Source organism: Eschrichtius robustus, chromosome 20, assembly GCF_028021215.1.
Source record: "Eschrichtius robustus isolate mEscRob2 chromosome 20, mEscRob2.pri, whole genome shotgun sequence".
Lineage (NCBI taxonomy): Eukaryota > Metazoa > Chordata > Mammalia > Artiodactyla > Eschrichtiidae > Eschrichtius > Eschrichtius robustus.
Window position 1 is genome coordinate 44530568 of NC_090843.1, and position 27823 is coordinate 44558390.

Consider the following 27823-nt stretch of genomic DNA (forward strand, 5'->3'; position numbering starts at 1 on the left):
GAGCTGTCACTTAGAGAATCAGCGCCATGGCACAGGAAGTTATTGGTGGGGTCCTGCTGACTGGTGCCGACGGTTTGACAGGCAATGGAGGTGTAGAGGAGGGGCTGGATGTAGGAGAATCTTCTGAGGAAAGTCACCAGCGCCCGGTGGAGGACGGGATGTGGGATTAGTCACCACGACTAACCAGGTTGAACAGGAAAGCCAACACATCCCCTTAAAGTGTCCTTTGCTGGAACCAGGGTGAGTGAGGTCCTCCAGCCTCCTGGGACCTTGAAGGGTGCAGAACGCAGCCCACGGTAGGGTCAGCTCAGCGGCGAGCACCCCTCGGGCCAGTGACTGGGCGGTGGAGGTCGTCGCTCAGCCGGCCCTGCAGGGGGCGCTGTGGGAACGACCTGGCCGCCGGGCATGCGCCGTGCGGCTCCGGGCCGGGGGCGGGGCCGTCCGAACGCGGAAGCGGAGTGGCTCACGTGGGGGCCGGGAGGGACTTGTCTAGGTTCCGCGGCCGGGTTCTGGCCAGTACCCGACTGGGAATCCTGGCCTTTCCTGTATCTGAGGGGGTGGACCGGGGGCAGCCTTCGGGTCCCCTTCACCCGCTTTGGGGGCCTGGGAGCGGGCCCCGGCGGGGTTGACCACTCCTGAGGACGCAGCTGGGGCATCGACCATGGCACTGCTCTCGGCCGTCGGCGGCGCGACCTGGCATTGCTGCGGTCGCCTCCTAACGCGTACTTTCTCCCAAGCGGCGGGGCGTGGGGAGCGGCCCGGCGGGAAGGAGCTAAGCCGCCTGCTCCTGGATGACCTGGCGCCGACTCCGTGGCCGGCCGTGGGGCTGGAGCTTCTGTTTGGCCTGTCCCCGTGTCTCCTGGCTCTGCGGGCCGCTCGCCGCCGCGTGGCCCGACTCCTGCTCCAGGCCGGTAGGTCCGGGCTGCAGGGGGAGCGGGCCGAGCTGCTGCGCGCGGCTGAGGCGCGGGACATCCCGGTTCTGCGGCCCAGACGGCGGAAGCTGGACGTCCTGTGCCGCTACCAGGTCCACCAGGGCGTCTGCATGGAAGTGAGCCCGCTGCGGCCCCGGCCCTGCGCTGAGGCCGGGGAGGCTCGGCCAGGAGACGACCCCCAGCAGCTGTGGCTCGTCCTCGAGGGGCTACAGGATCCCCGGAATCTTGGGGCCGTGCTGCGCTCCGCTCATTTTCTCGGAGTGGATAAAGTCATCACCAGCCGGAGAAATAGGCATGGTCTCCACTTATTCCCCGTGTGCCCCAATTTGGAGGCGCAGCCGAGTTCCTAAGCACCTTGACCCTTGGGTGGTCCCTCAGCCAGGCCTCCCCAACGCCAAAATTCTCACCCCTAACTCTTGGGGGCGGGAGGGAGGGCACGGCACCGGGCTTGAGATTACCCAGCCTCATACGGTGGCATGGGGAAATCTTGCAGCTGCCCGCTCAGTCCTGTAGTCAGCAAGGCCAGCGCTGGGGCTATGGAGGTGATGGACGTGTTCTCCACTGATGACCTGGCCGGTTTTTTACAGGTAATGGCGCGGAGAAGGAGGTGGGGGGCGGGGTGTCAGTAAAGGAGAAGAAATGAGCCAAGTTCAGTCTCTCCAAGGGCCCGCAGCTAGCAGCTGATGGACGAAAGGGAGAGAAGGGGGCGTGTTGGTATCGCTTCCTACATCCTTCTAAATCCCTTTAGGAAGAGAAAGATCCGGAGTTTTAAAAACCACACATGGTGGGACTTACCTGGCAGTCCAGTGGTTAAGACTCCGCGCTTCAAATGCAGGGGTCGCGGGTTCCATCCGCGGTCGGGGACTAAGATCCCACATGCCCCGCGGCGCGGCCGAAAAAAAAAAAAGGAAAGCACACACGCACGGAGCAGAATCTGATGTTAGGGACTTACTGCACTCCCTTCCGTGGCGTACATCTTTGCTCCTCCTGCGGGTTTACTCAGTGCCTCACTGCCCAGTAAGTAGGTATTCAGTAAATGCTCAGCTGTGAGGAGCAGGTGGCTCCTGGTTCCTCCAGTAGGGGCGCGGCTTGAAAGGCAACCTGAACAGGGACTAGTCTATGCCTTTCCCCTCGTCCCTCCCACAAGCGAAGAAACAAAGCAACAAAAGAAACCCTCAAAACCACCACCACCACCACCAAAAAAAACCACTTTTATGTCTAAGAAGGAAGGGGCAAACCTAAGTATTAATGAAACCCCTCTTCTGGTCCATACACATTTTTCTTCAGCTGTGCTTCCCTTGCTGGACACAAGAGGGCAGTACTGCCCTGTATTTAGCAGCTTCCCTGACCATCCTCTCCCAGGGCTCCCAAGTCACAGTCCTTGGATCTCTTTTCTGTATATATTCATTTCTTGTTGGTCGCATCCAATCTGATGGCTTTAAATGCCATCTATATTCGAATGCCTCCCAGACTTGTATCCCTCCTGGATCTTGCTCCTGAACCTCAGATTTACATATGTAGTTGCCTGCTCAACAGCTCTTTTTTTCTGTCTGATGGGCATTTCAAACAAGATTTCCAAATGTTGTTCCTGTTCCTTTTGCAGACTTAACCAGCTCAATTGATGGCAACTCCTCCATCCCTTCAGTTGTTTAGGCCCCAAAACCTTGGCACCCTCCTTGATTCTTCCTACTCTCACTCCCCATGTCCCACCTGTTGGCATATCCTTTTGTTTTTACCTTGATGTTATTTCCACATTCTCACCATTTCTCACCATCTCCACTGTTACCACTCTGGTCCAAGCCACCATCATCTCTGGCCTGTATCAGTGCAGAAACCTAACTGGTCCGCTTGTTTCTGCTTGTGGCTCTCAACATAGGCAGAGTGATTTCTGTAGAGACATAAGTCAGACCATGTTACTAGTTCTCTGCTCAAAAACCTTTCGAAGCCTTTGCATCTCTCAGAGTAAAAGCCAAAGGCCTTCCAGTGGCCTCTGAGGTCCTACCTCACGTGGCCCTTTGTTTCCTCTCCTGTCTCAGTGGCTCCCTTTCCACTGGCCACCTTGTTCTGCTGCTCCTCACGCATGCCAGGTAAGCACCCGCCTCTGGGCCTTTGCACTTACTGATCTCTGCCTAGAATATTCCTCCCCCAGATGTCTATGTGGTGCTCCCTCACCTTCAGGTCTGCATTCAAATGTCACTTCAGTGAGGCCTTCCCTGACCAACCCTTCTACGAGGCTAGGATTTGGGCCTGTTTTGTTCATTGCCTTATGCAAGTGCCTAGAACAGAGCCTGCCCATTCTAGGTGCTTAATAACTATTGACTGAATCTGGTGGCTCAACGAGGGAATGAATATATGGGCAAGGCCGGGGCTGTGATGAAGGTTTGGTGAGCTAGAGCATGATTTCTTCTTCCCTGTTTCAGGCCAAAGCCCGGCAGGGCTGGCTCGTGGCTGGCACAGTGGGCTGCCCGGGGCCTGTGATCTCCCTGTCTTCCGAGATCCCCATCACTAGTTGCTTGGAGTTCCTCTGGGACCGGCCTACTCTTCTAGTGCTGGGTAGGTAGATGCCCCTGCTTTTCTGTGCTCAGACATGCATTTTCTGAGTGCCTGTGTGAACAGCTGGGGCCTCCCTAACCCTCTGGCCCCCGTACCCTGCAGGGAACGAGGGCTCTGGTCTGTCCCGGGAGGTGCAGGCCTCCTGCCAGCTTCTCCTTAGCATCCGGCCCGGCCGGCAGCTGCCTCCTGGACTCGAATCCTTAAATGTCTCCGTGGCTGCAGGTGAGTCCCCACTCCCCTTACTTCTCTCCCTTTAATCACACATGTACAGCTGGTTCATCCTAAACAAGTTTCTCAGTCTTTCTGTGTCTCTGTTGCTTTATGTGCCAAATGAGGAAAATACCTACATCCTCTTGAGGATTAAGTGAGGGAGTGGCTGGCACATGGTCCCTCCTCTTCTCCATCCTTGTCCTTCTGTCTGTCTGTGCAGGAATTCTTCTTCACTCCATTTGCAGCCAGAGGAAGGGTTTCCCGGTGGACGGGAAGAGAGAGCAACCTCTTCAAGACCCCCAAGATCCCTCGGCCTCGTCTGAAGTTCCCAGAGTGGCTCAGCACCCAGGGCTGTCCCCGGGATGAGAAAAGGAGAGGCAAGACGGGGGCTGACTTGGACTGTCCGAGGTGTGTGTGTGCTGGGGGGGGGCACACACATCCACACGCTCGAATGTGCCGGGGCCTCTTGCCTTCTTGCCTGAGTGTGTGCACCCAGGCCCGTGTTTATAAACCACACTCCCAGGGCTGGGAGCTTTGTGGTGGAGACCAGAGGAAGTTCAGTTTCCCATTTTGACTTTGGACTTGCAATTGGAGATGGCAGCTTGTTAATTTCCAGGCTGTGCTGGGACAGAGGGTCTCTTTCTTTCCAGGCCCTGCCTGGAAGTCAAGGGGAAGTTCAGACATCAGAAGGGAATCAAGCGGCCCAGTCCAGGGGTCCTCTTCCTCTTGGACCAGCGTGAGAATGTAGAGGGAAGCCCGGGGCTCTCTTGTGGGCCAGACAGGTGCAAATCCAGGCTCAAACCCTGCCCTACGAGGGCCTTGCACACATGGCTTCATCTTTTTGTGTCTCGGGGCCCTTGTCTCCACCTCTCTCGCAGGGCTGTTGTGAGAATCCAATAAAACATCACCTGGTATCCAGCAGGCCCTCAACCAGTGGGCCATTATATCTGATTTCTCCATTAGGTGGCAGCCTCGCTCTTTGGTCCATAGTCTTCAGGAAGCTTTCACAGCCACCTGGGGAGATTCCTGGCTGTGGCCCACCCCCACCCCCCCCACCCCAGAGGGGCAGGGGAACGATTAGCAAATACCTCCCACCCTACTGGCTCACCAGTAACCCCCACGGGTGAGTCATCAGTCAGTCTGCCTCTGTGGACCGACCCGCTGAACCAGAGCCTTGGCCTTTGATTCTGGGAGGTGGTGAGGACCTCACAGCATTGCTGTTTATTGTACAACCCAGACAACTTTGGTACTCCTCACCCAGGGTCCCACAAGTGGAGCAGAGGCCACTAGGATAAGTAACTTAGAGCAGTGTTGGCTGCACATTGGAACCACCTGGCAAGCTTTAAAAAACAAGTGACACTGGGGACCCACCCCTCCCAGCCTGATGTAATTGGTCAGTGTGCAACGTGAACATCTGAATTTTTAAAGCTTCCCACATGGGTTTCATGTGCAGCCCAGACTGGGAACCACTAGTTTTCTCAGCCTCGGCAATACTGACATTCTGGGCTGGATAACTGTTGTGAAGGCCTGTCCTGTGCATTGTAGGACGTTTTGCAGCATCTCTGGCCCCTGCCCACAAGATGCTGGTAGCACCCTTCTCTCCCTAGTTGTGACAACCAAAAATGTCTCCAGACACTGCCACGTGTCCCCTGGGGGACAGAGTCGCTCCTAGTTGAGAACCAGTGCTCTGGAGCATGGATCTGGAGGACAGCAGCCCTAGGTGCAGATCCCGATGCTGTGTGACCTTGGCCATTTCCTTACCCACCTGCGCCTCAGCCCCCTTCTCGGTCAGAGGGGGATAACCCTACCTTCTTGGGTGGCCGGGAGGATATAGAGGGTGATAGGAACTCAGTGCCTTACACCTCATAGGTGCTTGGTAAGTAGTACTGCCCTTTTCTCTGTGGAATGGATTTATCTTGGAATTCTAATGGTGATGCCAGTTTAGAAAGACATTTGAATTTGTTTTAGAAATGCCTAAGATGGCTTTAAATTCAAAGTTATTCCTCTCAAGAAGGAGGAAGAAATCCCTTCATAAACGCCATAGATCTCCATTGCCCGGGTCCCCCCTTGAGCTCTGTCCCTGACTGCCACACAGGCTGTGACCTCTGCTGGCACGTGTCCATCTTGGGTGTACTGCACCACCTCCCATATCCCTGCTGCACTCTTGACCAAGAGCCTAGTGTGGTTTTTAACTGTGGCTGTGCCTTAGTGTCCTGGGATCAGGGAGTGGGTGGGTGGGGGCATCACTTTCGTAGTCCAGGTGCCCAGAGGCACAAGGCTGATTGGATCGGCATCTCTGGGGAAAGAGCCAGGCACCAGCATTTCTTAAGAGTTCCCCAGCTGATGCCAGCGTGCAACCAGTTCGAGAATCACTGGCTCTCAAGCCACCCGCAGGTGTCCAGCTGCTTCCAAATCATTCACACCTATGCTTTTGAGTGCATGGCTGAAAGTTTGGGCCAAGCAACCTTTTACCTGTCCCCAAAGTTCTTCAGAAGATGCTGGATCCAGCCCTGACTCTGTGGCTTCCTATCTGGGTGGTGTCTTGGTCTCCTCATCTGTAAAATGGGGATAGTGCCATCGCTGCCAGCTCCAGCTATCCCCTCCCCAATAGGGAGGTTGTAAAAATAAAAAGTATTCTGTAAACTACAGGGCTGTGCACCCCAGGACTGGCACATGATAATACAAACCTGGATATGAGGGTTCAGTTTATGTGTCAACCTGACTGGGCCATGGGGTGACCGGATAGTTGGTCAAACATTATTCTTGGTGGTTCTGTGATGGTGTGTTTGGATGAGATTAGCATTTAAATTGGTAGACTGAGTAAAGCAGATTGCCCTCCCCAGTGTGATGGGCCTTATCCACTCAGTTGAAGATCCGAATAGAACAAAAAGGCTGACCCTTCTGCAAGTAAGAGAATTCTTGCTGCTTTTTGGAACTGAAACATGGCCTCTTCCTGGGTCTCGAGCCTGGCTGGCCTTCAGATGGGGACTACATCGTCAGCTCTCCTGGGTGTCTAGCCCCACCCTGCAGACTTGGGGCTTATCAGCCTCTGTAATCACATGACCCAATTCCTTATAACATACATAGTGTGTATCTGGATGTGGATGTGTATATATGTATATGCTATTGGTTCTGTTTCTGTGGAGAACCCAGACTAATAGACCTGATGAAAACAAACTGAGGTGCCCTGGTGCTCCCCTGCGTGTGCGGGTACAGAATTCAGTTCTGCTCTCTAGAACTAAACCCAGCATGGAACCTAGAAGTTGGGGTTTGGTGTCTTTGGGGTCCAGAGCCCCCTCCTTCCCACGGACTCCTCCGTGGTGTCTGGAACCCTATCTAACCTGCCTTGGGCCTGCTGTTCATCAGCTTTCTGATTCCCAGTGGTCTGGGCCACCTAGAGGGCCACTCCCCTGGGCAAACAGCCAGGCCCAGGCGGCTCCTCCCTGCTTCCCCCCCTGGGCAGCAGGCTGGCTGTCCTCTGGCAAGACAGGTTCACTTGGACCAAAGGGAACTGAGGCCGTAATTATCTGCCAGGTACACACAGGTGTGTAGTTATGTCATGCAAACCAGGCACTCCCAGAACGAAGAAAATGCACCTGAGGCCCTAAGGCCGAGGACGAGGCCTGATTCTGTTTGCACGTGGCCTCGGGTGCTTGCTTCATAGAGGCTGCTCAGCTCAGCAAGCGAGGTTAGAAGCCCAGGAGCTGGGGTGGCTGTGGCCGTGGGTATGAAGGGCGGCAGGGTCGGGATGCAGCCAGAGGAGAGCACAGCGGTGGCTGAGAACATGACCTTGGCTGTTCAGCAGTGTTTGCTTTGAGTTCCAAGTCTGACACTTGCTAGTGGTGTAAATGTGGACATGTCCTTTAACTTTTCCAAGCCTTGGTTTTCCTCATCTGTAAATGGGGACAATAGTGTCCACTTTGGAGGATCGTGGTATGGATCATTACGAGATTGTGCACGTAAAGCCCTCAGCCCCATGCCCTCAGACTTCAGGGTGTTCTCACAGCGCCTGGGGGCCAACCTAGAGGTCAGGGCACTGGGCTCTGCCCTCCTACCAACCTGGCCTCAATTTCCCCATAGGCTCTAGGGCCCCTTTCAGCTGCAATACACAATGGTCTACTGCCAAGAACAGAGGGAGTTGGGGGAGGGGCGGGGGTTGAAATGACATTTGCAGGACCCTCCTTTGTCAGGGTCCCCCAGCCAAGAGGGGACAGGTCTCAGAAGGTTGGTGTTCCCAGAGCAGCTCAATTGTGGCCAGCGCCCCTGCCCCCTCCAGGGCTGGCATCTTTTTCTTTTTCTGGCAGGAGGTTAAATTGCCAATACCCTCCCCCAGGCTGGGGTTCTAAACTCGACCCCCCTCCCCACTCCAGCAGGGCCAGGCGCCAGGGAGCCCCCCAGTTTGTAAATGTAATCAACCTTGAGGTCTCTGGCTTCCACAGGTGCAGTTAGCGTGCCCATCTGCTAATTCCTGATTAATGATGTTTACAAACATGGGACTCCACTCTCAGAGCTGCTCAGCCCTTCCCCAGGCAGTGAGCAGAGGTGGAGGTCCTTCCTCGGAGCCCCCTGGCCCAACTCTTATTGCACACAGATGGAAAGGAGACCCAGCGAGAGCACCCAGGGAGACCGGAGGCTAGGAGGCCTGGGATCCTGCTCTTCTTTCTTCCCAGTTCTGGAACTTCCAGGTGTTGCCTTTACTCACCAGGCCGGCTCTAGCCCCGGGGCCACACACACATACCTCCCTTCGTGGAGGTGTGGGCCCATCCCCAGTGCCCCAAGGATTGGGCTCCCCGGCCTCTCCCCAGACACCCCTCCCACCTTCCTGCTGAGGACTGTGTGGGTCTGGTCAGAGGCCCAGCAGCGAAAGCGTTAGGAGCCCACTTCTCAGGGAACTATATTCAGTGTCCTGGGATAATCCGTAATGGAAAAGAATATGGGAAAGAATTTGCTGTGCAGCAGAAATTAACACAACATCATAAATCAACTCTACATCAATTTTTAAAAAAGACAAAAAAAACCACAACACACACTTCTGAATCAGACAGTCCTGGGTCCAAATATTGGGTCTGCCTCAGGCCAATCACTTAACCTGATTGAACTGCAGTTTCTTCATCTGTGAAATGGAGATAGGAACAGTACCTATCATAGAGGTCATTGTGAGCATTAACGATTGGATGTATAAAAAGGACTTAGCGCAGCGCCGGCGACACAGTAGGTGCTCAATAAATGTGAGCTTTTTTATGGCAGTGAAAGTAATGACAATAATAAGAATAATGATGATGATGATCAAAGGAGGCATCAGAAGCTACAGAGATGCCCAAGGAGTCCCCCTCTCTGGGGAGAAGGGCAGGTCCCAGCTCATTACTGGTGGGGGCTGGGTGGAGGTGTCAGATTGGAATCACCCCTGGGTCTATTCGCAGCTTCTCTGTTTCATTAACACCTCCCTGGTGGTCTTCAGCTCATCCTGCTGGGGGAGGTGCCTCCTAGAGCTCCCTGCTCCCCACTCCTGGGTCTGTGTTCAGACCCACATACAGAGAGTTTTATGTGGGAGAGAGGTGTCCACTGGCTGGGAGACTGTCACTCTCCCCTCCCCCCAAGGTCCTGGGGGCCTGGTCAGGGGGTGTAGCACCTGAGGCTGCCCCTTCCTCTCCCCTCCCCCATCAACCTCATCCCCACTGCATCCCAGCCTGGCCGCTTCTTACTTCCTTTCGAATCTCCCGAGACTCGGTGTGAACAGGGCTTGATCTTGGGTTCTCATCCTGACCCACCTCTTCCTAGCTTGATGACCTAAGGCAAGTCGCCGTCCTCTAGGACATTTATTCAGTTCTGTAAAATGGGGACACGATACTCACAGCCTGGTAAATTGTTAAACTCTCTACAATGGCAGCCGTTGTTGTTATTTTACAGGGAACAACAACTGCTCTCAGAATTATCATTTTAAACTGCAGGACTTTGTTTAGCCAACCGGGGTAGGGGAGCAGGGCCAGAGCCCTGAGGACCACTAGGTTCATAGAAGCAGGAAAGGGCGTGAACTTTGCCCCAGTTAATTGTCCCAGTTTCCTCCCCAGACTGGGAAAGGGAGTGGGGCCGTTCATTGAATTGGGACCAGGAGATTTATACCTCGGGCTCTGGGAAGGCTGCTTCTAAACAAGGTTCCCCTCCACTACACTCCAAGAAGAATTCTTATGGAAATGCCTGTCCTTCGCCCCCTGCGTGCCCTCTCTCTGTCACAATATTCCATTTCAGAGGACACCCTTCACCAGCTGCGGTGGGCCGGGAGGAGGGGCTGGGCCCGGGCTTCCCACCCCCCGCCCCCAAACCCAGCAGTCTGGCTGAACTTGGCCCCTTCTTCGTTCTCCTGCCACCTCTGCGCCCCTACCCCCGTCCCCCTCAGACACCCTGCTTTTTGCTGAGGTTTGTGGGTGTCAGAAGGGAGACTCTAAAAAGTGGTACCTTTTGTGGTTTATCTGTCACCTCAAAAAAACGTCAGTGGGCTGAACAGTTTCCTTCAGAAATAAGAAAACGAGACACAAGTCAGCAAACGAGGGAGACAGTAAGACAGTGGGCTTGGTCCCCTCTTGCAAGCAGCCTTACAGGCCTCCTCGTCCCTTGGTCCCCACAGGCCTCTGCAGACACGACGCCCCTCCCACTGCCTAGGTACACCCACTCCCCTCCTTTAGACTATGGGGCAGGAGTTAGTTAGCTTTACTCCTTTCGTATTCCCCGGTCCCAGCACAGGACCAGGCACATACTGGGGGTTTAAAAACCATGAACGAACAAGCAAATGGGTCCTGAGATGGGAGACTAATTGCCTCCCCCTCCTCTTCTCTATGGTGGGGTGGGGGGCAAATCTCTCAGCATGTTTCCAGCTGGCCCTGACCTTTCACCTTTCAGAGGAGGCAAGATGCAAATGATCCCCCAGCCACAGCTGCTCTTGATTCTCTGAAACAAAGAAGCTAATCGAGGGCTGAGGGGATGCTCTGTAGAGCCCCTCAGCCCTCAGCCCTCAGCCCTCAGCCCTGCTGAGACCCATCTGCATCCAGGCCTTGCACAGATGCCCCTCCCGTAGATGGGGGTACTAGCTGCAGGTCAGGCACTGCCAGGGGCTGGATCTTGTTTAAGTCAGAGCCCTGAGACCAATACACGTACACAACAGTCTCGCCATGGTGAGTATGGGACCCGCAAGCCGTGCGCTGGCAGCAGGGTGATGATGATGATCGTGATAATGATGATGATGATGGTGGTGATGGGACGAATGTTTATTATGTATGTGCCATGTGCTAGCAGTTTTACATGCCTCGTCTCCTTTAATCCTTATGATGCTTTCGGGTGGGCACTGTTACTACCTTTGGTTTAGAGACAGGAAATAGACCCTGAGGGGTTGAGTAACTGGCCCAAGGTCGTGGTGTGGCAGTCAGAAGGGTTTGGGAGGGAGGGAAGGAGGGAAGGGAGACAGGGTGGGGAGCTGGGGTTGGCAGGAGAGGACCTGCAGCCCAAGCGTCCGCTAGGAGGCTGCTGCTCAGGAGGCCAAGCCACATCTGCACACAGCCACCCTCCCTCCCCCCAACACCAAGCCCCTCCCCCACGCAGCACCCCAGCCTGTCTCCCCACTCCACTGCTCCCCAGCCATCTCGACAAGCTCTAAGTGGGTCATCCCAGTGCGGGAGCACCTCCACCAGCTCCCGGCTCAGTTGTGGGTGTTCTGCTCAGGCTGGGAAGCCAGAGTGACAGCTCAGGGCTGCTGTGGGTGGCATGTGGCCTAGAGACACCCAGACTTGGGTTTAAATCCTGGCTCTGCTCCCACATCTAAAGGCTCAGGCCTTAGCCGAGTTTCTGAACCTCTCAGCTTAGTTTCCTCCCTGTAAAATGGTGCCCAAACTGGCTTTTTCCCAGGGTTGTGCTGGGGCTTGAGAGAAAATGCCCTGGGCACAAGGTAGGCCTTCAGAACTCTTCCTTGCCCACCTCTTCTGTCTCTCTTGGGGGCCTCCCTCTGTGTCAGCCTCTTTACCCTTCTTAGCTCAGGGTCTGGTTCTTCCTCCTCAGTTCTGCCTCTGTTTTCTGATGATCTCCATCCTGTCTGCCTGTCACTGGGGGTCCCTGTTGCTGCTCCCTGTCTGGGGCTGTGTCTCCACATCCTGTATGTCCCTCTCTTTTCCTCTCCTCTGGCTCTACCCTGTAGGGCAGATCGATGGCAGCCGCTAGTTATCGATTGGGGTGGGCATCCAAGTGTGGCTGCCGGAGGCCAACATTGACGGACAGGATCGGTGCCCAGGCTGATGGAGTGGCAGTTGGAGAACCTGGGGCTGCAAGGCAAGAAGGGCTCCCACCTCTCCTGCCAGGACCTGGGAGTGGGAGTCCTTAAAGCTGCAGACCCTGCCGCTAGGATGGGAGTAGAGGGCGGGGCAGAGGGCCTCTGAGGACAGACAGCCAAGGCTTAGCTCATGCTGTCATTTAACAAGTATTTATTGAGCATCTACTATATGCCAGCTAGGGGATACAGCAGTGAGTGAGTCAGCAAAAAATCAATAAGTAAAATTATATAGTGTGTTATGCAAGAAATAGAGCAGGGAAAGGGGGATGGAAGTACAGTTTGGGGGAAGGCTCCATTTTGAATAGTGTAGTTAGGGATAGGCCCCCTTGAAAAGGTGACCGTTATGCAAAGACCTGAAGAAAGAGAAGGGGTGAGCCCTCTGAGAGCATTCTGGGCAGTGGGAACAATAGGTACGAGCAGAGACCCTCTGGTGGGGGCAGGCTTGGTGTGCTCTAGGCTCCCAAGGAGGTTGGTGGTGGAGTGAGGAGAGCAGGAGGAAATGGGTGGGAGGGAGAATGGCGGGGGGGTTAGGCAGGTGCATGGCTGGCGGTGGACAGTCAGTCCAGGGCTGTCAGCTGCCCCAGCTCCAATCTGGGAGGCCCGAGCATCTCCCACACGAGGGTAGCTTCTAGAATATGATTCTGATGCTCCAGCCATGCCGGGAGGTTTTGTTTGTTTGTTTTGGGGGTTTTTTGGTTCTTTTTTTGTTTATGTTTTGGTTTTTTGTTTTGGTTTTTAACTGAAGTATACTTGGTTTACAACATTGTGTTAGTTTCAGGTGTACAGCACAGTGGTTCAGCGATAAATATATATGTGTGTATATATATATTCTTTTCTCTTATAAGTTATTACAAAATATTGAGTATAGTTCTCTGTGCTATACAGTAGGTCCTTGTTGGTTATCTCGTTTATATATAGTAGTGTGTATATGTTAATCCCATCCTCCTAATTTATCCCTCCAACAGTGACCACGTTCGAGGTCCTTCACTGGCTTTGTCAATGAGATAATGCTCACAGCAACCCTCTCAGTAAGGATCTCTCAGTCCTTGTTGAGTTGGGGAGACTGAGGCTCAGAGACATTTGGCAACTTGCCCCGGGTCATGCGGCTAGGAAACGGCAGAGCTGGGACTCAAACCCAGTTTTATCTAATTCCAAAATCTTTGCTTTTTCCTTCTTTTTTGCTTACCATCTTAACCATTTTTAAGTGTACAGTTCAGTAGTTAAGTATATTCACATTGTTGTGCAACAGATCTGCGGATCTTTCCATCTCACAGAATTGAAACTCTACACCCATTAAACAACAACTCCCCATTCCTCTCCCCACCACCATTCTATTTTCTGTTTCTGTGAATTTGACAACTTCAGTTACTCATATATGTGGAATCATAGAGTATTTTTTTTTATGACTGGCTTATTTCATTTGGCATAATGTCTTCAAGGTTCATCCATGTAGCATGTGATAGGATTTCTTCCTTTTTAAAGGCTGAATAATATTCCATAGTATGTATATACCACCTTTTGTTTATCCATTCATTGGTTGATGGACACTTGGTTTGCTTCCATCTCTTGGCTGTTGTTGAATAGTTCTGCCATGAACACGAAGAGTGTGCAAATCTCTTTGAGGTTCTGTTTTTTTTTTTTTTTAAAACATCTTTATTGAATGAGGTTCTGTTTTTAATTCTTATGGATACACTCCTAGAAGTGTGATTGCTCGATTATTTGGTAGTTCTGTTTTTAATTTTTAAAGAAACCATCATACTGTTTTCCACAGTGGCCGCACCATTTTACAATCCCCCCGACAGTGCATGAGGGTTCCGGTTTCTCCAGATCCTCACCAACACTTGTTATTTTCTGTTTGTTTGTTTGTTTTTGATAGTAGCCGTTCTGATGGGTGTGAGGTGATATCCCACTGTGGGTTTGATTTGTGTTTCCCTAATGATTAGTGATGTTGAGCATCTTTTTTTTTTTTTTTTTTTTTTTTGGCCGCACCAGGCGGCATGTGAGATCTTAGTTCCCTGACCAGGGATCGAACCCGCACCCCCTGCATTGGAAGCACAGAGTCTTAACCACTGGACCGCCAGGGAAGTCCCTGAGCGTCTTTTCATATGCTTGTTGGCCATTTGTAAATCATCTTTGGGGAAATGTTTATTCAAGTCCTTTGCCCAATTTTTAACTGTGTTATTTTTTTGTTGATGTTGTTGTTGAGTTGTAGTTCTTCATATATTTTGAATATTAATCCCTCATCAGGTAGTGATTTGCAAATATTTTCTCCCATTCTGTAGGTTGCTTTTCACTCTATTGATTGTATCCTCTGATGCACAGAAGTTTTACATTAAAAAAAATTTTTTTAATGTTATTTTTATACAATTTTTAAAGGTTACTTTCCTTTTAGAGTATTACAAAATAGTGGCTATATTCCCTGTGTTGTACAATACATCCTTGAGCCTATTTTACACCCTGTAGTTTGTACCTCCCTCTCCCCCATTCCTAGACTGCCCTCTCCCCCCACTGGTAACCACTAGTTTGTTCTCTATATCTGAGTCTGCTTCTTTTATGCAATATTCACTAGTTTGTTATAGAAGGTTTAAATTTTGATGTAGTCTCATTCATCTATTTTTTCTTTTATTGCCTGTGCTTTTGGTGTCATATCCAAGAATCCATTGCCACTCCTCTCTGCAGTCAACAGTTCTGCTGACACCTTTGGGTGGGTGGGTGGGAGGGAATGGGGGAGGACAGTTTGCAACAGTTGAGGGAATGAGGAAGTGTTTAGCCAGGAGAGCGGAAGCATGTGGGTGGTAGTAGTAGGAGCAGTGGCCGTGGTATTCAAATTACAGAAGTGCTTTCATGGAGCAGAGCAGTGACCCAGAGGGCAGGATTGGGCCCAGTAGGAGGCTCAGGGAGTCAGATAGCAGCTCAGTCTAACAGGATTCCAGAGGTTGAATGGGGTACTTTGGAGGTAGTGAGCTCCCTGTCACTGGAGGAGTGCAAGCATTCAGATGACCACTTAGGCGGGATGTGGCACAGGGGCTTCAGGCACATGATATTAAGGTTGGGTTGATGGCCTCTGATCCCTTCTATGATTCAGTAAGGAAGGAGGGAACTTCAGCCTGTGGGGTGGGGTAGACAGGATTCCACCTGACAAGTGTCCTCTCTCTGCTGTGTCCGGGTAAGTCTTGTAATTTGGGCTTGAGCTGTGGAGGAGATTCCCTGAGTTCCCATCACCCTGGAGCCTGAACCCAAGCTCTGACCTGGATGGCCCAAGGATCTTGGAGCCCTGGGCTGGAAGAGGAGAAGAGAGGTGAAGATGTGGCACCTTCATCGCCTGCGAGGTGCTGCTTGCGGGCAGAATGAATTGAGGGAACACAGACTTCAGGGCCTGGCAGACCTTGGTCAGGTGCTGCCTTGGGCACTTGCCGCCTGGGTGGCTGTGGGCAATTTCTTTAACTTCTCTGATCCTCACTTTCCTCAGCTGAGCAAGGGGCCATCGCCTCTCTCGAAGGGTTTTCTGCAGAATGGCAATAACAAGTGCCTGGAGGCTGGCTGGTGCTCAATCATTGCCTTTCACCACCTCCAAAGCCAATGACCTTGAGTGGGCTGTACAACCACCACCCTCGGTGCCGCTTCCCACTGTTCTTGGCCTTGGCCAGCCCCTCTGACCCGGGTGGACCTCGGTCCCTCATTCCTTCTGAGGCTGGGAATCCAGACTGCTGGATCCAGATCCAGAACCCAGCCTGGCCATTGCAGACCCCCAAGCCGGCCCAGGGGCCCTCTCGGCCTGGTTGGGTGGGGCTGGATGGCAGCCTCATTTCCTCTCTGTTGGTCCTCTGTCAATGCCTGTCCTGATGGCTACTGGCCCTGGAGCCTCCTCAGTGCTGGTTGCCCAGTCCCTCCCAGCCCTGCAAGCTGTGCCTGGGCCCATCTCCTTGTATGTTGCACCCAGAGATCCCCCACGTAACCCCCAGCCTAGCACCCCCCATTGGGGCAAAAAATCAAATCTCATTAAAGGCCATTGATTTTCCTCCAAATTTGCTGCCGGTACACTTTGAGGATTCTTAAGAGGGTGAGAGGACTGGAGAGCTGCCTGCCAGAGCCCCCAGCCCGCTCTCGCCCTTCAGCGCAGCAAGGTTCTGGATATGCCACTGATTTCTGGGGAGTGAGTATTTCTCTGTCTGGCTGCCCCCATCTTCCTACAAGGCTGGGGCAGAGGGGTGTGTGTTTCTGTTTGTGTACGTCTGTCTTTGTGTGTCAGTGTGTAATTTTGGGTGTCTGTGTGTGTCCCTGGGTGTCAGTAGTGTGTCTCTGTGTCCATTTGTCTCTGTATCTGTGTGTATATCTAAATGTGTGTGTGTGTGTGTTTGCATGACTGCAGCAGGGGATATGACGCTTGGCTGGCAGTTGAACTCTTTTTTTTTTTTTGGATTTTGTCTGAGAAATGTTTTTCCCATATTTTACTCTGAGGGTTTCAGCTTAAGTGTTTAAGGGTTAAACCCTTAAGGGTTTCAGCTTGTGCTTTTTTTTTTTTTTAAAGTATTTGTTTATTTATCCATTCATGGCTGCATTGGGTCCTCGTTTCTGTGCGAGGGCTTTCTCCAGTTGCGGCAAGTGGGGGCCACTCTTCATCGCGGTGCGCGGGCCTCTCACTATCGCGGCCTCTCTTGTTGCGGAGCACAGGCTCCAGACGCGCAGGCTCAGTAGTTGTGGCGCATGGGCCTAGTTGCTCCACGGCGTGTGGGATCTTCCCGGACCAGGGCTCGAACCCATGTTCCCTGCATTGGCAGGCAGACTTTCAACCACTGCGCCACCAGGGAAGCCCCAGGCAGTTGAACTCTTGATGCTCTGCTGCCCATGAACCAGCCAGCCTGGGGAAGGGACTTGACTTGGGGTAAACCCAGAATATGGATCTAGATCCTCCAAGGGGCCAAGGGCTGGGAGGGCTCTGGAGCGGGCATAGGCTTCTCTGCCCTCTCCTACCTACCCCTGCTGCCCCTTTGTCATCTTGGAAATGGGACACCTTGCTGGCTTTGTTGGGGTGTTAGATTTGCGGTTTGGGGGGCTGGTAGGAAAGATTCACAGCCTGATGTTAGGGGATGGTGCATTAATTCCTCCCTCCCCTCCCTTCCCCCTGAACTAAGAGCCCCAGGTAAATGTTTAGAGTTGAATGGACATATATTCACCTGGTGAGTCTGGAGAGAGTGGATTAGGAGAGAAGGTTGGGCAGGGAGGGTGCCAGGGAGAGGGTGGGTACAGAGGGCATTCCTGTCTGCCAGGGCCGTGTTCCTAGTGCAACATCCAACATCAAGGATGGCCTCAATGGGGATAAAGGTCACACAGGGGCCCTTTAGTGGCTTATGGCCTGACTGTAGGCTGGGCCATTGGCCTCTAGCCCACCTGCCAGGGACAGAGGTCAGCCGTGGTGCTGGACTGGCCTTCTAAGCCCTGGGACATAGCTGAGATGCCCCAGTGAGCAGCCTCGATGGGGCCTCCTACACATTTGGGGGTGGAACGGGCCCTGGGTGTGTGCCCTCAATGAAGCCTCACCCGCCACCCTCTGCCCCAGCCCTGCGAAGGCATGTCATGTGAATTCGCGTATGTGCATGTGTGTTCTCACCACGGCCTCTGCCGGGAGAGCTGGGAGCGGCTCTCCGGGTTCCGGGGACAGGCCAGATTTATGGTGCTGGGAGAAATATTTAGGCCCAAGACAGTTTGGTTGTGTTAATTATGGAAATCTAAAGATAATCTATATTTAATGCTGAATTTTGTCAAATTTGCTAAAGAATTAGGGGAGCATGTGCAAACAGTGACACTTCAATGAAGAACAAGGTGCAATTAAACTCTGAAGTTTACAGTGGAATAATTGGAGAGCATGACAAATATAGTTATCAGCAGCAACTAATTAGGGGTGTGCTCGAGGTTTCTGGGCTTGATTAATCTCACCTAGATGCTAATAAGTTATGCTGGGCAGCTGATACCCTTTGTCGCCTCCTACTTCCCACCCTCTCTCCAGAGCACTTGGGGGGCGGGAATGTGGTCTCCATCCCTGGTACAGCCTGGCCTGAAGGGGACCATGGGGATACTGGAGCTCCTCTGCTGAGACCTCTCTCCTCAGCTAAGGATGACCTGAACGCTTTGAGCCTCCCCTGCTCAGGCATCCTGGGGTCTCACTGGTTGGTAAGTTCTTCTTGGTGTCTCACTTGAGGCTTGCTGAGATCGAGGGAGAGAGGTATTGGAGGCTGAATATTAGGGTCTGACTGAGCCTCAGTGGGTCGGATTTGTTCCCTCACTGTTGACATAGTCTGCCTCTCACCTCTGCCTCCTACTCCATGCCTTGTGGGAAGGGGTGCTGAACCCCCCTTCCCCCCAGATAGATTCCATGTGCACCCTCCTCCTTCCCTCCCAGGTCTCTGCTAATCTTCCTTGCTGCTGTTTGTGGCCAAGGCTTAGATCCATTGATTAAAATTTAGGCCCGAGCTGGCGCTCTTACCCGGCTGGAGTGTGGCCAGCGCCCTGGGCATTGCTGCCAGGCTCAGCTATGAACTAGAATTGTCTGCTTCCTCTCTGCCTCTCACCCTGCCTCTGAGTCTGTTTCCTGCCCAGATGCCTCTCTGAGACCTGCTGTCCTTGTCCCCTTTCAGGGGCCCACCCTTTGCTCAGAAGTTCTCCTGTCTGCCAGGTCCTCTACTCGGGGTCCCCCAGGGCTGGTGGGGCATGGACCCCATCCTGGGCGGCCCCTCTGCTCTTTCCTGCCTTTACTCAATGTCATCTGGCACAGGACAGGGGCTCCGATCGGTAGCCTCAGATGAGGTTGGCGCATCTAAACTGGGAAGTTGGGTGAACTGTGACATTCTTTGTGAATGTCTTCGATACACCAGAACTCAGCATGAGTGTGTGTGGGCGTGTGTCCATGGGAGGCTGGGATCCCGACGTGGCTGGTGGAGAGACTGATGGGGGGTGGGGCAGGAGGGGGACAGGGGTCTTGAGAATGCCTCCCCGTGGTAGCTGGGCCAGAGTGGTCCTCTTTCCAGGAGGAGGGGGCCTTGCTTCCTTGAGGCCTTGGTTTCTCTTCCTGCTTGTGGTCTGAGGAACTTTGAGGTCAGACCCACCTGGGCTTGTGTCCCGGCCCTGGGGGTCCTGGGCTGTTCCTAACTAGGACAGGTCTTGGTTTCCTTCTTTGGAACAGAGATAATGACTTCAGGGCACTTGCCCCACGGTCACGAGGACCTGGGGTAAAAGGTGAGGAGCTGAGCAGACCCTCAGTAAAGGGGCCCCCCTCCCTGCCCCCCTTCCGACCCCCCCTTCGTCTTTCAGGGGACTTACATACCTCTTCAGTCAATGCTGGGGCCCCGACTGAAGGAGGCCAGAGTGGGAAGCAGATCCTGGAGCTTCACCCTCCCCAGCACCTGCCTCCAGGCAGGGAACCCACGCAGCTTGAGACCTGTGTGCAGTGGTTAAAAAGGGGCTTGTGGGCTTCCCTGGTGGCGCAGTGGTTAAGAATCCGCCTGCCAATGCAGGGGACACGGGTTCAAGCCCTGGTCCGGGAAGATCCCACATGCCACGGAGCAACTAAGCCCGTGCGCCACAGCTACTGAGCCTGTGCTCTAAGAGAGCCCACGAGCCACAACTACTGAGCCCACGTGCCACATCACTGAAGCCCCCGCGCTCTAGAGCCCATGCTCCGCAGCAAGAGAAGCCACCAGAATGAGAAGCCCGCGCACCGCAAAGAAGACCCAACACAGCCAAAAATAATAAATTAATTAAAATAAATAAAAAAAAAAAAGGGCTTGTAAGTTCTCTAGTCAGGCCATGAGGTGTTAACTTTTGTTGATGGAAGGAGGTGGCTCCCATAGCCTTCTTGCCTCCACTTCCTCTCCAAATGATAAGCCTAAAATGCAAATCAGATCTTTCCTGTCCTGGCTCAGAAACCTTCAATGGCTCCTCGTTGCCTCCAGGATAAAGTGCAGACTTCCTAGCCTCAAGGTCAAAGCTATCCACAATCTGCCCCAGTCAGGTTCCTACGTCCTCTTGGGCTCCTTGAAGTCCCTTTGCTCTACCCCTTCCCCCAACCCAAACCCTCTTCCCCAAACCCCTGTGGCACCTGACAGTCTGAAGGCTTTTACTGCGGGCGGTTTCCACTACCTGAAATGTCTTCCTTCCTGCCCCGTATCCACCTTCCGGGAGACCCAGCTCAAGTCTCACTGCCCTGGCCTCCACAAATCCTGCCCAGATGCTCCCTATGAACCTGTCTGTCCCTTCCCCACCCCCGTCTGAATTCCTTCTGGTTGCAGAGTTGTCCCTTGTAGCTGTGTCACACTCCTCCACCAGGGGGCAATAGACGCTGTGGGCACAAGCCAAATGGACCCCCGCCCCCAGCCCTGGCTGCACCCCTCCTTGGACCTACCTCTGCTGTGCTGTCTCTTGGACTTCAGGGCTGGAGGATTTGGGGGCAGGGCATGTTTTGTGCCCTTCTCTGCAGAGCTAACACCCTTTGAAATTTGGATGAAAATGACAGAACTAGCTTCTTAATTTGTACACTGGGGCAAGTTTACCAGGCACTGACGTCCTGGGTCCCCAGGGCAGGCCTTTGTTGGCCCATTTTACAGATGGGGAAACATGTCTTGGTCATTGCTTAATCTTTCAGAGTCTGACAAGTCACAGATGCAGAACGCATTGGATAAACCGAGGCTCAGAGCAAATTTGCTGAGGGTAACGTGACCTGTGAGGGGGGAACTGGGACTCAAACCCAGGTGTCTTCGATTTTTAGGTTAGCAACTTTTCCTCCACACCAGTTTTTCCAATCATTCAAGACTCTGGTCCAATCCCTCCCTGTCAATGTCACAGCCCCTGTCTCTGAGGCAACTGCAAATGGTGCCTCAGGCTTCTGACTCCAGCCCCCAAATCCTCAAGTGCTGTGTGTCTTTGGACAAGTCACTAGCCTCTCTGATCCACAGCGATCTGTGAAATGGTCAGGCGATGCTTAGTCACTTCTTTGCAGGGTTATTATGGGATGCAAAGAGATGATGGACGCAGAGGCCCCTCTCCCCTAGGATGGACCCCCCCGCGAACCTGCGCTGGGACGTTCTCCCAGGGACTCTTGGTTTGTCACTGGAGCTGGGAGGGGGAACAGCAAACACCTGCAGGTCTCGTTCAGCCCTTCTCTGGGGGGAGAAGAGAAGTCTGGGGGGATCCTTCCTCAGGAACCTCCAGCCCTTGCAGCTGCTGGAAGTGATAGGGCTCCGTTGCCATGGCAACTCGGGCCAGCCGCCGTTGACCTCACTTAGGATGATTACCTTTCAGCAAATAAAATAATTGTGTTAATAAAGAGGCTGTTCGCCCCCTTGTCCCCCACCCTGCTTTGGCCCATTCCCCATTCCCAGCCTGGGGGAAAGAGAGGCCCCCCAGACCCAGTTACCCCCGGCCTGTGGGACGCCTTATTTGTAGATAAGTTGTTGGCCCAGACCCTGACTGGGTTTTAATTTTTGCCTGTTTTAAGCATCTCTCACCCTCCCTAGCTTGCCCGCAGCCTCCTTGCCCCGATGTCTCTGTTGCAGAATTGAGATGACAATGCTCTTGCTGTTTTCCTTCGACGTAGCTTTGAACACCAACCGGGCCTCCCAACTATCAGCATAATAAATTCTACTTATGGAGGGCCTGCTGGGTGTTACACGCTTTACAAGTACCTCCAAATATGTCCTCTTTATTCCCTATCACAACTGTGCAAGTCAGGAGCTTCAGTACCACTTCACAGGGGAGAAGACTGAGGCCCTGGGAGAGGAAATGTTTGTTTGGACAGAGCTGGAAATCTGGGTTGGTCTTGCCTCTGGACCGGAGAATGGGCTGTCCTCACAGGTGTGGCCGTTTGGCCTGGGGACATTCAGTTCAGCTGCTGGTCGATACACACCATTGGCTTGGCACCGGGCTGCAGAGATGGACACATCCACAGAAAACAGAGATGCAAGATGCATGTGACACGTGCTCTGAGACCAAGAAAATGGCGGGGACCCAGCTCGAGGTGCTGTGAGTCCCCGTGGGAGATGAGGAAGACGAGACTGGCCAGTATTGAGCCTCTGGTAAGTGGCTGACGCTGCCGAATGCCTCAGGTTTTTCATCTCACATGATGCTCATTACAACCCCATTTCACAGGTGAGAAGAGTAAGGCTCAGAAAGTTTAAGTGAATTTTTCAAGGTCACACAGCTCGTATGGAGCAAGGCTTCAAACCCAGATTTGCCTGACCTCCCTGCCCATGCTCAGTGCTCATTCGACTTTATCAGCTAGAGAGAGAGAGAGACAGAGACAGAGACAGAGACAGAAACAGAGAGAGAGAGAGAGACAGACAGACAGAGAGAGAGAGACAGAGAGATGGAACACAGTTTCCATACACTGTTCATTATTTGAGGCTCTTGTTCAAAATAAAGAGGGGTTACCAAAATGGTGGCTAGTACTTTTCACCAATGAACACAAAATAATGCAACATGATTAGGCTATTGGAAAGCTCATTTAAAGCCTTACAGTAATTATTAAATCACGGCTTTGTGGGCAGTGCTGTCCTGTGATGGGGCAAAGCTTTCAAATTGTTAGGGGGACCATCCTCACTAGGTTCTGGGGTCTCTCTGTGACTGGAGGAGTAGTGTCACAGGACAGAATGTCAGCAGGCTGGATTTGAGGCCCTTGGGAAATGAGTCCCAGGGTAGAGACCCTTCCTGGTCTTCACCCCTGCCCCCATGAGAGGTCCTGCTCCAGACAATGTGAACGGACAGGGCAGGGCCAGGCCGGGGCCGGGGCGCCCGCCGGGCACACTAGGTGGCGCTCTGACATCGGCCAATCCTCGGAGCTCCTGGCTGCGCTGTGGCCTGAGGGCCTGGCAGGAGTGACTTTGAGGGGGAAACAGGTCACACTGGACCTGACGCTGGGGTTAGGGCTAGGCGAGGGGCACTGGAGAAGTCAGAAGCCAGGCTCGGGGTCAGGAGCATTGTCCCTCCCACTCGTGACTCCTGGTCATCCACGGGGCCCCAAGCGGTGGGGACTGGAACAGTGGCAGTAGGAGAGACAGAGAGACCAGAGGTGCTGTGTGGGGATGGAGGTCAGGGGGTGAGGCCGGAGGAATCCAGCCGTGTAGGGGGGACCCTGAGCTGGGTGTCCTGTCATTGGCCACTAAAACCCAGGGTTCTAAACCCAGGGCCTACCTGGAGGTGGGGTTTGCCCACCTTACCTGCTGTTGGAGCCCAGGGCAGGTAAGAGGCTGGGGAGGAAACGGTATGTTTAAGGCCTCCAGCCTCTATGAAAGGAAGCCTTGAGAGGACTTCCCTGGTGGTGCAGTGGTTGAGAATCCGCCTGCCGATGCAGGGGACAGGGGTTCAATCCCTGGCCCGGGAAGATCCCACATGCTGCAGAGAAGCTAAGCCCGTGCGCCACAACTACTGAAGCCTGTGCGCCTAGAGCCCATGCTCTGCAGCAAGAGAAGCCACTGTGATGAGAAGCCCGCGCACTGCAATGAAGAGTAGCCCCCGCTCTCTGCAACTAGAGAAAGCCCGTGAGCAGCAGCGAAGACCCAACACAGCCATAAATAAATAAATAATTTTATATTTAAAAAAAAAAAAAAGGAAACCTTGAGAGATGTTGGCGAGGGAACAGCTTTGCTCCCAGGGCAAGATGCAGGCACAAGACCACAGGCCTTGAATTCAAAGGTCTCTGTTTAGCTGTGTCCTAGCCATGGGACTAGGGGCCGGCCACTGAGACCTCTGCTTCATTCTTTGTGAAATGGGCATGATTCTCAGAGTTGTTAGGAAGCTTAAACGAGATTGTGCACACAGAGGCGCTCAGTGTGCCCAGGTGAGGTGTCCTTCTTGGCTGTCGGTTTGCAGGAGTGGCATCTTGCATCCTTTCCTTGTCTGAAGGCCCAGTAAATTCTCAGTGATGTTGGTTGATTAACGCCTGGGGTTGGAGGCTGCTGGAGTTGGCAGTGTTCCAAAGGGGCCTTTAAACCTTACCCCACGGGGGACCATCCCTGAGAGACCCCTGCCCGCAGATTTTAGCGTCTTGCCTGTTTAGGAATGCACACCTTAGAGCTGGGCCTGACTGCTCCACATACCTGTCCTGTGTCTCTCCCCTTGCAGGCCCCTCACTGCGTGTCTGGGGCTCTGTGGGATCTAGAGAGAAAGGGGATCCCCAACACCCCCTTGGGGTAGAAAGAAGTAAAGGGGCCTCCTTTCTGGTAGTCTGGTTGCCTCCTTTCTTCAGCTCTGGCACAGGTGGGGAAACTGAGGCCAGGGGGAGCCATTGGATCAAAGCCCAAATCCCTGAAAGCTGGTAGGTGTGGAGAGGGAGGTGGCGGTTTAACTTCCCAGCCGCCTTGGGGGGCCTGTGGATTCTGTGACCCTGAACTCCTGGGGGAGATGTGTCACAGTCTGGCTGGAGCCGTGCAAGGAGCCAGGAGAGAGGGCAGGAACGCTCCCGGAGGAGAAGCCAAGGGCAAGGGCAGTGGGGGCAGACTTATTCAGTCAATAAACATGCTGCAAATGTTCAGTGGCCCTTAGTGGGCCACGCACTGTCACAGGTGCTGGGGATTCAGGGGACCCACCCCGGGGAGGGTCCATGGAGTCAGGCGGCTTGGGGCTTGGCTCCTAGTGGCTTCCCCAAAACGCGTAACATCTCTAAGTGCCTGTTTCATCATCTGTGAAATGGGGAGATGGGGATAATAATAACATCTCCCCCATGGGACTGTGTGAACGTCAGATGCCTGGAAAGTGCTGAGCACCAGGCCGGGCACTGAATGAATGCGAACGACTGTGGGATTGTCAGTATTATCTTGGTCACTAGCGCTGGAGAGTGTGACCTGGATTCAATTGCTTACCTTCCCTGAACCTTCCTCATCTAAGAAATGGGTTCAGAACATCTGCCCTGCCCACCTCCCAGGACCCTGTTGTGAGGTTTAAACCAATTAAGATAATGCATGGGGAAGGGTCAGTTTATTTATTTATTTGTTTATTTATTTTTGGCTGCATTGGGTCTTCGTTGCTGCGCGCGGGCTTTCTCTAGTTTTGGCGAGCAGGGGCTACTCTTCGTTGTGGTGCGTGGGCTTCTCATTGCGGTGGCTTCTCTTGCTGAGGAGCACGGGCTCTAGGCGCATGGGCTTCAGTAATTGTGGCGCATGGGCTCAGTAGTTGTGGCTCGTGGGCTCTAGAGCGCAGGCTCAGTAGTTGTGGCGCATGGCCTTAGTTCCTCCGCGGAGTGTGGGACCTTCCTGGACCAGGGCTCAAACCTGTCTCCCCTGCATTGGCAGGAGGATTCTTTTTTTTTTTTTAATTATTATTATTATTATTATTTTAATTTAATTTATTTATTTATTTATGGCTGTGTTGGGTCTTCGTTTCTGTGCGAGGGCTTTCTCTAGTTGCGGCGAGCGGGGGCTACTCTTCATCGCGGTGCGCGGGCCTCTCACTATCACGGCCTCTCTTGTTGCAGAGCACAGGCTCCAGACGCGCAGGCTCAGTAATTGTGGCTCACGGGCCTAGTTGCTCCGCGGCATGTGGGATCTTCCCAGACCAGGGCTCGAACCCGTGTCCCCTGTATTGGCAGGCAGATTCTCAACCACTGCGCCACCAGGGAAGCCCGGCAGGTGGATTCTTAACCACTGTGCCACCAGGGAAGCCCGGAAGGGTGAGTTTAAACTGTGTGTGTGTGTGTGTGTGTGTGTGTGTGTGTGTGTGTGTGTGTGTGTGTGTATGTGGGTGGGTATATCAGAGACCTCAGCATTTGTGCTCTATGTATCCTGCAGGCCACCGGAGCTCAGGTGAGCCATCAGATGGCTGCGTGGTACCTGGCAGTTCGTATCAGGACGTCTGTTCCTGGAGCCTTGGGGCTGGGACTGAGGTGCGGGTGGAGACGTGGAGATGAGGGCCAGGCTGAGAATTGCAGCATTTCTCCAAAGGCCTAGGGAAGTCAAGAGAGAAATCTCAAAGACTGAGTTAGGATGAACCCCTCTCCCCGCCCCGGCTCTGGGCTGGGGCCTGGCGCGCCTGTCTGCCGAGGTCAGCGGGTCCTCTCCCCACTCTGTGACCATCCTCTTCTGAGTGAACCTCCCCCTTCGCCCACTAACTTCTCCCTCCAGGCCTAATCCTTGCTGCCAAACTATAGAATGACCCAGGGGTACATATCAATAATACAGTGGGGCTCTATCCCAGAGGTTTTTGATGTTTGCACCTCCCAGCTCCTTGTGTCGATGAGAAGGTGCCTGGTCACTTCCATCAGTGCTGTAAGTGCTCGGGGCTCCCGAACCCCCGCCCACCCGGCCTGCCCAACAGCTGGCTGAGCAGTGGAGTTGGTCAGGGTTCAGCTTGGATGGGGCCGAAGAAGCAAAGAACCGGAACAGGAGTCTCCCACCTGAGAGAATTAGGATTGGGGGCAGCTCCCTCTCCCCCAGGAAATGAGCTGTAAGAGGCAGTGTGGTAGAGTAGGAAGAACATGGGTCTTGGGGTCAGCCAGCCCGGATTCCAATCCTTTACCTGCTGGGCAAGGTGGGATGGCAGTAGGATCTACTCCGTAGGGTGGAGATGCAACTTTCAGGGGGTAACCTGTGTGACGTGCCTTACACTGTGAATCCAAGCTTCGCTGATGGGGTCACTTAACTGGGATTTGGGCAATTTTGTGGCTTCCCATCCCCCTGCCCCAATTACTTTCCTTAGTTCATTGATTGATTGATTAGGTGAAAGGCATCATGGGGAATGAGCAAGATGCCATTCAGTTGGGGGATCGGGTGTGAGCAGCAGAAAATCTCAGAGTGTATTTCCTTTCTGAGACGGCAGAGAAGAAAAAGAGCTTTTCTGGTTGGGAGATTACCTGGCCTTGTGAAGGAGGGAGTGCTATGAAACTCCAGCTGGTGGAGAAGGAAGGGGTGCCTGGCAGAGGGAATTAGCGTGGGCAGAGGCCTAGAGGTTGAAAAGCTGGGGACACATCCACCCAACTGCAGATAGGCTGCTTTCCTAGGGCAGAGGGCTAGTGAAATGAAGCTGAAAGGGCGTTGTCCCCAGTTCCCGGATTATTAAAACAGAAGTGGAATGCTTTGGGAAGAGAGTAGGAGGCTGAATCATTCGGATACTTACTAAACTGTTCTGTCAAATCCCTGCATTTGAGGAAGCTGCTCGGTCAAGGTGACCCACCTCTTTTTTTTCCCCTTTCCCTCCAGAATGGAGGCTTAAAACACAACAGTGAAGGAACATGTCTCCCAAAGAACACCCGTTTCCCTTCTTTGTCCTCCTCTCCTTCAGCTTCACATTGTGTCTTCAACCCCATTCCCACTCCTTGAAGAAAGAAGGTGGTGCAGGAGGAAGATGGGGGGGAGGAACAGGTGGTCCCCAAGCTGTCCTTGGGGATAATAAGGAGGGACAGCCTAGCACTGGAGGTGGCCGGGGCCACATTTCTTCCTTGGGCCCCCAGGGCAGATACACATCAGGGAGAAACCGGTTCTCTACCAGAAATACTCAGGTCGAGTGATTTACCTTAAACCAGGCTCACTACTCTCTTCGTTCTTCAAACGGATACCCAAGGAAGGAGACGGTGTTGGGCAGCAGAGACGGAAGAAGGAGGGGGAGGGGGAGGAGGCGGCGGCCAGCTGGCAGAGCTGCTTTTTTATTTCTTGTTCTGGAGCGGGCTGGCAGAGCCCGTCCCTAACCGACAGCAGGCAGGAGGCGGAACGCGGGCTACCGGAGGACGCACTGGGCCCTTTTCCCTCCCTGCTTCCGGCTCTAGCTCCCTCCCTCTCTCTCCCCCTCGTCTCCCAGGTGGCTCCTTAGGCTCCTTGCTGCTTCCTGAGAGCTGCACGGGGTG

General features: G+C 53.5%; 1 protein-coding gene across 1 annotated transcript; it reads left to right on the forward strand.

Moving 5' to 3' along the window:
• Nucleotides 1–482: 482 nt before the first annotated feature.
• MRM1 (mitochondrial rRNA methyltransferase 1) lies at nucleotides 483–4609 on the forward strand. The gene is made up of 5 exons (XM_068531527.1): nucleotides 483–1224; nucleotides 1426–1519; nucleotides 3353–3485; nucleotides 3588–3707; nucleotides 3916–4609. The coding sequence occupies exons 1-5, from the start codon at nucleotides 662–664 to the stop codon at nucleotides 4059–4061; spliced, it is 1056 nt and encodes a 351-aa protein (XP_068387628.1). The 5' UTR covers nucleotides 483–661; the 3' UTR covers nucleotides 4062–4609.
• The last annotated feature ends 23214 nt before the right edge of the window (nucleotides 4610–27823 follow it).